Source organism: Primulina eburnea, chromosome 16, assembly GCF_022965805.1.
Source record: "Primulina eburnea isolate SZY01 chromosome 16, ASM2296580v1, whole genome shotgun sequence".
NCBI lineage: Eukaryota > Viridiplantae > Streptophyta > Magnoliopsida > Lamiales > Gesneriaceae > Primulina > Primulina eburnea.
This window is the reverse complement of record NC_133116.1, coordinates 19,998,700-20,009,611: the sequence shown is the minus strand read 5'-3', so window position 1 is coordinate 20,009,611 and position 10,912 is coordinate 19,998,700. Positions and strand designations below refer to the sequence as shown.

Sequence of the window (10,912 nt, the reverse complement as noted above, 5' to 3'; positions counted from 1 at the left end):
AATCATGGCTTGATCCCTCTTCTCTTCTAATAGATCCAGTTCCACTGCACGGCTATCCTCATTATTGCTCGGATAAGATTCTACCCGGGCAGATGTTTGCCCAATTTCAACAGGAAGGATGGCCTCGGATCCATATACCAAGCTGAACGGAGTTTCTTGAGTCGGTGCCCGGGGAGTAGTCCTGTATGCCCATAGTACACTGGGCAATTCTTCGACCCAGTCATTCCCTTTGCCTTGCAGTCTGGTCTTTAAGGCTTGCACAATAATTCTGTTTACAAATTCTGTTTGACCATTGGCCTGAGGGTACGCCACAGAAGTAAAGGACTGGGTGATCCTCATTTCCCGGCACCAAGATGTTATCTCCTTTCCCTGAAATTGCCTTCCATTATCTGAGATCAATCGCCGGGGTACGCCGAAACGACTAGACTATATTCTTCCATAGGAACTTTAGAACCTCCTGCTCGGTGATCTTGGCCAAGGCCTCAGCTTCTACCCACTTAGAGAAATAATCAACAGCCACCAGCAAGAATTTTTCTGAGCCCGGGCAACCGGAAATGGACCCACTATATCCATACCCCATTGATCAAAAGGACAAGATGCCCAGATAGGCTTCATAGGAGTGGCTGGGCTGTGTTGAAAGTTTGAATGATGTTGGCATCCCTCACAAGTCCGGACCACTCGGGCGGAATCATGGTGAAGAGTCGGCCACCAGAATCCGGCTAGCATCGCTTTTCGAGCCAGAGATGTTCCTCCCAAATGCTCACCACAGCATCCTTCATGAATCTCTTGAAGAACATAAATTACTTCCTTCCCGCTCAAACACTTCAATAATGGTCCCTGGAATGATCTCCTGTATAGAACATTATTTAAGAGAACAAACCTGGGAGCTTGTCTTTTTATCTTCTGTGCTCGAGCTTTCTCCTCGGGCAGTTCACCGTCCCGGATGAATTTTATCAGAGGAACCATCCACGAATCTTCTGGTACTGTCAACATTTCCTCCTCTTCAGTAGCCAAAATTACTCGGGAGACAAACAAAACTTCCCGGGTACTGTCTTCTGACAAAGAGGCGGCCATTTTCGCTAAGGCATCTGCTTCTCCATTCTCCTCTCGGGGTATCTACTCAATACTCCAATCCATGAATACTTCTGCCTGGGCTTTGATGAGATGCAAATATTTGAGCATCCTGTCATCCTTGACTTCATACACACCCTTTATCTGCTGAGTAATCAACTGTGAATCGGAGTAAAATATAATTCTGGCCGCTCCGATTTCCCGGGTAGCTCGGATACCGGCTAGAACAGCCTCATACTCTGCTTCATTATTCGTCACCCGGGAATCAATTTTTACTGCCAACTTAATCTTCTCTCCCGACGGGGATATTATCACAACTCCGACTCCGCATCCAGCCAGGCAAGAAGCCCCATCCACAAACACTCTCCATCTTTCTTCCTCAGCAGGTTGAATCATCTCAGATAGGAAATCGGATAAAGCCTGCGCTTTTATGGCCACCCGGGGTTTGTACTCAATATCGTATTCCCCCAATTCCACATTCCATTTAATCATCCGCCCGGACACTTCTGAATGAGTCATAATTCTTCCAAGCGGGCTGTTAGTAAAGACGATAATGAGATGTGACAGAAAATAAGGCCGCAACTTCTGAGCAGTCACAACCAAAGCCAGGGCCATCTTCTCCACTTCACTGTACCGTAGCTCGGGACCTCTCAGGGCATGACTGACATAGTAGACAGGCTTCTGGTCAGAATCTTCTTCCTTTATTAACACTGAGCTAACGGCATACTCTGTGGTGGACAAATATACAAATAATTTATCCCCGGGCTCGGGTTTTACCAGCACTGGGAGCTCAGCCAAATGATTTTTTAGATCCTGGAAAGCCTGCTCACACTTATCATCCCAACCGAACTTCTGGGCTTTTCTGAGAACCTGAAAGAAAGGACAACTCCTGTGGGCTGACCGAGATATAAACCGAGATAAAGAGGCAATCCTCCCGGTCAACTTCTGCACTTCTTTGACAGATCGGGGAGAAGGCATACACAACACGGATTTTACTTTTTCTTGATTGACTTCGATCCCCCGCTCTGTCACTATAAAGCCCAAGAACTTGCCACTCCTGACTCCGAAAATACATTTAGCAGGATTGAGCTTGATTCCATAAGATGTCAAAGTGGCAAAGGTCTCTTCCAAATCAACAATAAAATCCGCCACCTCCTTTGATTTTCCCAGAATGTCATCCACATAAACCTCCAGATTTCTTCCCAGCTGCTTCTCAAAGACTTTATTCATTAAACGTTGATACGTGGCCCCTGCATTTTTCAACCCGAAAGGCATTACAACATAACAGAATGTACCTCCCGAGGTGATAAAGCTGGCCTTTTCTTGATCATTTTTTGCCAAAGGAATTTGATGATATCCCTGATAGGCATCCATGAAACTGAGCAGCTCGAAGCCTGAGGTGGAATCCACCAACTGATCAATACGGGGCAATGGGTAATGATCTTTTGGACATGCTTTATTGAGGTCCCGGAAATCAACACACATTCTCCACTTCCCGGTGGCTTTGGGTACCAGAACCACATTCGAGAGCCATGTAGGAAATTGTATCTCCCGAATGTGGCCAGCTTGCAGCAACTCTCTCACCTGTTCATCTATAACTTTGTCCTTTTCGGGACCAAATTTTCTCTTCTTCTGCTTGACTGGGTGAGCTCCCGGGAGAATGTTTAATCGATGCTCAGATATCAGGGGTGAAATCCCTGTTAGTTCCTGCTGGGGCAGGCAAACACATGAATATTAGTCTTTAGACATTTAAGTAAACTGACTCGGGTGGATATATTGAGGTCCCGAGCTACCCGGATCTGTTGGCCTGGTCCTATCTCCACAGCCTCCTGCTCCTCTTCTGCCACAAAGTGTACTTCCCCTTTTTCCACCACTCTCCCCCTGACTTCCTCCGTCTTGGCTTTCTTCCCCTCCTTTCTAGACTTGCCTTGATATGCCCGGATACCCTCCACATAACATTTCCAGGAAGAAGGCTGATCTCCCCGGACCTCTCCTACTTGACTTCCCACTGGAAATTTGATCTTTTGATGGTAAGTAGATGCCACTGCACTCAACTCATTCATGGCCGGCCTCCCCAGAATGATATTGAAAGATGAGGGGGAATCCACCACTGTGAAGGTGGTCATGACTGTTTTCTTGACATCCCGGGAGCCTAGAGTGAGTGGCAGAACAATTTCTCCCTCCAGATAAACCGCATGTCCGGCAAAACCAAACAGGGCAGTCTCCACAATCTCCAACTTAAACCCTTGCAAATCCATCTGCACTAAGGCATCTTTAAAAATCACATTGACTGAACTGACCGAATCCACAAAGACTCTCAAAATGTCGTAGTTGGCCACCTGGGCTTGGATGACCAGAGCATCGTTGTGTGGAATGTTTATTCCCCTTAGATCTTCCGGACCAAAACTGATCACGGCCTCGTTTCTCCTAGATCCTTCCACCTCCATACACTCCCGCCTACTTCTCGACTTCCTGGCTTGATTTGAATCTCCATCAGTAGATCCTCCCGAGATCATTTTGATCAATCCCGCCGCAGGGGATGAAGATCTCTTCTTCTCGGGCTCCGGCTCCCTCCTCCTACCCACATCGTTCCTCGGGTCACTCCTTGCGTTTATCCGGGTGTTAGGCACTGGTGGCCGAGGTGTCCAGAGTGGACCTCTCGACCTCTTGACCGATTGATTATATCCCTGACTGGTGGGTGGAACATAATTTCTCTTTAAAGCCTTACAATTCTCAGTACTGTGCTGACATACTCCGTGCTTAGTACAAAATCCACTTCTCTCGGGCTGAGACAGCGGGTGATCGGGAACTGGATCCCTACTGCATTCCTGTACCTCTCTCTCCCGGATATTTTTCAGTGGCACGTGCTGGGAGAAGTGCCCTGGATTACCCCGCCTTGGTCCTCTCTCCTCGGGCTTAGATGCCCGGTCCCCTCTCTCCTTTCTGATGGCTTCCCTCTTTTGTCTCTGGGCTTCCTCCATATTAATGTATTTCTCTGTCCGAGACAGCAAATCTTCAAAGTCCTCAGGCACTTTCTTTGTTAACGATTTGAAAAACTCACTCTCTTTCAAACCTTGAGTGAAAGCAGTGGTTTTTGTCTCCGCAGCGCAAGTAGGCACATCCAAGGCCACTTTATTAAACCTCTTAATATACATCCTCAGACTCTCCTCCGGGCCTTGCCTTACTTCGAACAAACTGAAAGCAGTTTTCTTATACTTTTTGTTGCTACTGAAATGATGCAAAAAGATTTTCTGAAAATCATCAAACGATTTAATACTCAATGGAGCCAATCCATCAAACCATCTTTGAGCCGAATCTACCAGCGTAGTCAAAAACACTTTACACTTGATCCTATCGGTGTAGCAATGCAACATAGCCATATTCTCGAATCTGGCCAAATGTTCCTCTCGATCTTCGTTTCCATCATACGTTCCTATTTTGGCAGACTTAAAGTTCCCGGGAAGGGGTTCTCGAATAATTGCCTCAGCAAACGGGCGTCCTTTGACAGACGCTCGAGAAGTTCCACGATTTTCCAGCTGTCCTTCCAAGACTTTCATTTTTTGCTTTAACTCCAACATCTCCTCGACCATCGTTGGTGACTTAGATCCAGCAGATGATTCCTCAACTTCTCCCCTCTTCTCCTCCTCCCTCACCTCCTGCTGCTGCTCTTGCTCTTTCTCTAGTTCCTCCTCGAGTGGTATATCATGGTGGGAAGCTTCTCGCCTAGCCATAGCTTTCTCCACGGCTTCAGTAATACGCTTATCCAACTCCTCTGGAGTCATGGTAATCAGATCAGGAGGAGCATCCTCTTGTCTTGAGTGATTTGCGTCAAATCCCTGAACCCGGGAGGTATTTTGGTTAGTTTTCCTCGTGTGAGCCATATCAACGCCTTAGTCTCAAGTTCCCACAGACGGCGCCAATGATGCGGCCTCGCTGAAATGGAATGAGCTGGGTCAGAAGCTCCAACGGACCAAATCAATAATTTATAGTGTTTGGGAATTTGAGTGTGGACAATGGCTTTTTCAACACCTGCAGATAAGAAAAGAACTCGTGAATGGGCGCCGGAAGGGTGTCCGGCGTGACCACTCCGATGCTTAAGTCAGCAGACTTGTCAAGGAAGAAACTTAGAGCAATATGTATGAATGCTTGAGAAAGAAGAATTTTTCAGACCCTGTAAATGACAACTATACCTGCTATTTATAGGAAGGAAAACTAGGATTACCTCGATACGCGGGCGTACCTACCACTTGTACCCTTGAACGTTGACTGCCTGTCCAGTCCCTTTCTTCCCGATAGCTTCGCGGACACTCCAAGGAGAAGGGATGTTGACTTCCTGTCCAGTCCCTTTCTTCCCAATAGCTTCGCGGACACTCCAAGGAGAAGGGATGTTGACTTCCTGTCCAGTCCCTTTCTTCCCAATAGCTTCGCGGACACTCCAAGAAGAAAGGATGTTGACTTCCTGTCCAGTCCCTTTCTTCCCAATAGCTTCGCGGACACTCCAAGAAGAAAAGATGTTGACTTCCTGTCCAGTCCCATTCTCGGACCTCCCAACGAGGTTACTTGGGTATTGAGCCCTCGGCTCTGACATGAGAACCCGGGCCCTAGTTAATCATTTCACCCGACGGTCATGTAGGAAATACCCGGCCCCTCGGTTTTCATACGGGCCATGCAACGAAACTTCCCGGGTCAACCATGACCCGGGCCCTTTCAAGGGTATCACCAATTATATTATACATGTGTGTGTAGTAAGCCGTAGAAGCACATGTTCCTCATTTTCAAATTCTGAAAGTTTAACGCTATCTAATGATTGATCGGTGGACATGAAATCAGGTTCATCCAAATCCAACCGTGAATTGTAATCATCTCCAAGTACGCCATCTCTTTTTTCCATCCCATTTTGCAACGATGGATTTGTATCAGCGATCAACTTTTGGCAATCTGTGATAATAGCTAACAATTGTTTTTCGCTGTTATCATCCGCTCCAGAAGGTGTATGGGGAGAATCTGCCAAGAATTTCTCCAATAAATTGTCAAAAGATGAGTGTTCATCAAGAAAATTAGCTTCCGAACTGAGAATATTATTTCTAGGTATTTCAGCATTGGGTAAATCCATAACCCCTCCGTTGTTAGATAGCACGCCCTGCGTTTTCTCAAACAACACCGATTCAACAAGGTGTTGCAGATTCGAGATCCTGTAGCCCACATAATTCGATCCTCGCACAAAACGCTTCGGCGGTTTCACAGAAACACAATTTGATGAAGTTCCCGTGTTTTCTCCGGACGAGGAAGTATTGAAACCAACTGTTAGATCATAAATGGGGAGCTTTTCTAGGGATCTTGTCGCGAAATTGTTTTGGACTAAAGGCCTGGTTTGATTACTACTGTTTTTCCAAAAAACCTGACGCATGAACGATCAGTGTCGTGGATCATGAGGTTCGAACATGTCACATTGGGTTTTCAGAAGTTTCTTTTATTGGCAAGTAATCGAGCATATGTTGATCCGGTTAAAGTGCTACTCGATGAAGCTGACAGGTTATGATTATGAAACTGCCACGGATTTTGATGCTTGCTCTGGGAAATTTTGTCAAGAATTGAAGTCGATCCTGAGGGTGTTAATCTAGATACAAACCTCCGGGTTAAACCTTCATTGCAAGCATAAGGAATTTCCAAGCTCGCATCAGCAACTCGCCGGAGAAAAATCCTATATTTCTGCAGGAAAGTAAAATAGTTATAAATGGAAAGTACCAATGTAGGAAATAAAAATCATCATTTTTGAGGAAAATTCTAAAACTGATTATCGGAATTGGCTTACATAGATTTGTAAATTGTTCATAAAATTTTGGTTTATGTATATAATGTCATGCTCAAGATTTTTAGGGTATACAAGCTCTATATATAAAGGCACAAAATAGCTTCATGGTCATTCGTTGTATTACATTAAAAAAAAAGTTTAGTATTATATGTGATATTCCAATAAATTTTTTTTTTACTTTTATTAATTTAATTTATGCAAACTTAGAAAGAAATCAATTAAGCAATAAGGATTTATGAAGTCAATGGATATGATTTTCCAATACTGGAATGTTAAGTGGCACCTGCAAATGACTCGCAACATTTTCTCTTGTCAATCCTGGCACATCCATTACTTCCAAAATTTTCTTTGGTACAACTTCTGCATAAAATAAGTTAAAAAAATTATCGAATCAAATAATTATAAAATTTAATTATTCACATGAAAAAATAATTTTGAAAAAAATTCGTCGACCGTTTTGTATTAATATGAGTATATATAATTTCTACATAATTCATGCATGTGCCTTTATACGTAGAAATGTATATAATTAATAGACTCAGTCGTATATATACTTTTAAATATATTTTTGCTCGCACACGAAACGTATATAAAATTTTAAATGGAGAGTGATGTCAACCGGGCAAATCGGGTAGTAGCCGGGTGTGAAATTTGCCAAGTCGGATGCGTGGATGTACGTGCGATTGAATATTTTTCAGTGTAAGTTGCTAGTAATCCGGGCCAGTTGAATTCCTTGTCACCTGAAGGGTAACGACCGGGATGACTTGCGTAGTAATCCTGAAATCACAGAACGTTAGGGAGGCGCCGGAAGTTATTCCGGCGTATCCACTCCGACGCTCAAGTCAGTAATGCACGCAAAGGAAAACTGGGAGAGAAAATAAGAGTGTTCGTGAGTGCTTGTGAGTAAGAAAAGAGAAAAAGACCCCCTTCCTGAAATACCAACGGAGGGTATTTATAGATGAAACTGGTAGATAACTTGCCCGCAAAGTTCGGATGGTGGTCCATGATTCGGGGTCATGGGCCACGTTGCAAAGTAGTGGGCCACGTATTAAGAGTTGACCTGGTCATGGAACGTGGGAGAATGGGCTCCGCGATGTCCGGAAGACGTGGTGATCAGGGAGAGAATGTGTCTCTTTCCCGGGTGTTTCCTACCTGGGTGCCTCTGAGGTACTTCTCGGGCCGGGAAGTTTTTACCCCGGGTATTGGCTGATTACTCCCCGGGCGGTGGCTCGCCAAGTGGTTCATTGGGAATTCTTCTGACAATTGAGTGCACAACTCGCCGGGCGTCTGAAGATCCGGGATCCTTTTTTCACACCGGCTCACTTTAGGTAATTGTACTTCGGTATCTTCTCCCCGTTCTGATCTTGCCCGAGTTCGAGAACCTCCCGGGTCAGGGTCTATACCCGGGCCCGGGTTCCCTTGGGGGCATCACCACTCCCTCCTAAAAAAGTCGGGCTAGAGTCTATCTCGCTGTCCCGATTAGTAAAAAACAGTTCTCCTGGCGATAGCGGAGTCTTCTAGAATTCTACAGCTGTGGATACCATTGCTGATGCTGTTGTGAGCCCTAAAATTCAAACTCATCCGCAATGTTTCGCGTTTCGAGGACTGTTATGATATCTCGATATTTACGCATGTCTTTTCGCCTGCTCGGTGCAACTTCCAATAGTCACCTCAACCGTTGATATATTCGAGAATCAACGATCGTGATACACTCCTCTTTCCTATATATATATGGTATCCTCCAACCCTTCCACTATCCCTTGCTGATTACTTCAATAGATATGGCCGGTGCAAGCAGCTCAAGAACTCCATGGATGACCGAAGCCCTTAGGGAGCCCAACCTGGAAGTCCAAAAATCCATCATAGAAGACGAAGTGCTTAACGAAGTTCTCGGCTATTGGGAAGAGCTTCAAGAACTGAAACTTCTCTATGATTCTGGGGAAGCCACCACCCCTGCCCTGGTATCCAAACTAAAGAAAGTGCGCAAACAACTACACATAGCTGAGTGGGTGGACATCTTCACGGATGGCCATGTATATCAGCTGATGCTTCGGAATGAATTGAAGCTCCTGAAGAACATTCTCGGTTCTCCCAGCTTCATGCAAGGCTCCACTCCCCCGCTGTCTGCTTGGTTGAAGATACGCATAATTGTCATAGAAGAGAAATATGACGATGTAATACGTGCTAATGTATATGGTTAAATAAAAATTTATCTCAGTTTCCTTCTCTGTCACTGCTCGGATACGACAATTTTAAATCCATTAATTGATACGTATATCACGGATTGCATACAATTATCTGATGAAATGACTCACTAAAACTCCCGAACTTAATACCTCCCGAGACATTAACACAAATGCCGGGGCCTCGTGCTTCCCGGGCTGTGAATGACACGCCTGGGCCTCGTGTCTCTCGGGCCTCGCAAAATACCGAGGACTCATGATTCCTGGGCTTCCCAAAATGCCGGGGACTCGTGCTTCCCGAGCTTCACAAAATGCCGATAACCTAAGACTTCCCGACCCCTGGTATGGTGTCACAACCATAAAAATTTTTATGTTTGGACCAATTTACGAGGCGCTTCCTGATCAGACACGTATGCTTAAGCCAACGGTTGCGATTAATCTCTCTCCTCCATAAATGCGGAGTCGTTTCGCATGGTCGGAAACTTTTCGGCTTCCTCCAGACTACCTACCCTCTGCCTATAAATACGTAGATGAAGGCGAAGTGAGAGCAATCGTTTCAACATGCCGAGTTCAAGCGAAACTACTGTCAGCAGCAGCCCGTATGGCCACTTGCCACCCTCTACGCGTGCTCATTTAGAGTCGTTGAAGAGGACCATCGAGGAGTTTATTCTGGCGAAAGTCATGTCCACTTGGCATAAGATTCACAATCTTGTGCAATCATTCCAAGATGGTTTGGCTTTCACCAGGCCACAGAGAGCACTGGCCAGGAGATACAAACGGATATTTTATGTGACGCACGTGGCCGAGCTAACCACTGATCAAGTTCTGCTGCAGGCAATGCTGCGGAAGGAGTGGAAACAGCTGCGCAAGCTTGCTGCTACCGAGTCCTTTGCCAACCTTCCCTTCCCTGAGCTGCATAGCTGGATGTCGGAGTGGGAGGATCATGTAGGCTCTAGGCTGGCCGCTGCAATATTTCACCGATTCTATTAATAAAATTTTACTTTGCGCACTTTGCTTTTGTACTTCCTTCAAGTTTATGGGTTTTAAAGTAAAAAACCGGGGTTTAAAACCTCCCGGGCTAAAAATAACTTGTCGAGGCCTAAAACCTCCCGGGCTTAAAATAACTTGTCGGGGCCTTAAACCTCTCGGGCTTAAAATAACTTGTCGGGGCCTTACCGGGCTAAAAATAACTTGTCGGGGCCTAAAACCTCCCGGGCTTAAAATAACTTGCCGGGGCCTTAAACCTTCCGGGCTTAAAATAACTTGCCGGGGCCTTAAACCTCCCGGGCTTGAAATAACTTGCCGGGGCCTTAAACCTCCCGGTCTTAAAATAACTTGCCGGGACCTTAAACCTCCCGGGCTTGAAATAACTTGCCGGGGCCTTAAACCTCCCGGACTTGAAATAACTTGCCGGGGCCTTAAACCTCCCGGGTTTGAAATAACTTGCCAGGGCCTTAAACCTCCCGGACTTGAAATAACATGCCAGTTATCTTTTTTGAATGATATGCACGATGTCATGATGATACGTGTCCCCCTTTTTCTTTCCAACGGTCTGCAGCGTTCCGTCTCCCGAGGATCCGATAAGTCTGACCCCTTCATGATTACACGTCCTTTCATGCGCCTTGCACAACTTACGAGATGCATCCCGATCGTTAATACCTATCCACTTCAACGGCTGAGATCCATAATTCGGGTGCGTCTTTCAAAACCAATGTGGACCCTCGGATCATGACTAGATCGATGGTCTGGATCACTTCCCTACTCCTATATATATCTCCTTCCCCAAACCTTCATTACTTTCGTCAAATTTAACCAAGCTTCCGCGTCTGCAACTCTGCCAAAATTC

At 45.6% G+C, this 10,912-nt stretch overlaps 1 protein-coding gene across 1 annotated transcript; it reads right to left on the bottom strand.

Annotated features, from left to right (window-relative positions):
* Positions 1–1,116: 1,116 nt before the first annotated feature.
* On the bottom strand, positions 1,117–4,451 carry LOC140816102 (uncharacterized). The gene is made up of 2 exons (XM_073175168.1): positions 2,865–4,451; positions 1,117–2,781 (listed from the first exon to the last, which is right to left on the bottom strand). The coding sequence occupies exons 1-2, from the start codon at positions 4,449–4,451 to the stop codon at positions 1,117–1,119; spliced, it is 3,252 nt and encodes a 1,083-aa protein (XP_073031269.1).
* Between the last annotated feature and the right edge of the window lie 6,461 nt (positions 4,452–10,912).

Coding starts and splice junctions, on each gene's coding strand:
- LOC140816102 (XM_073175168.1), bottom strand. CDS start 4,451: ATGGCTATGTTGCATTGCTACACCGATAGGATCAAGTGTAAAGTGTTT. Junction 2,782..2,864: donor GACCAGGCCAACAGATCCGG/GTAGCTCGGGAC, acceptor TGCCTGCCCCAG/CAGGAACTAACAGGGATTTC.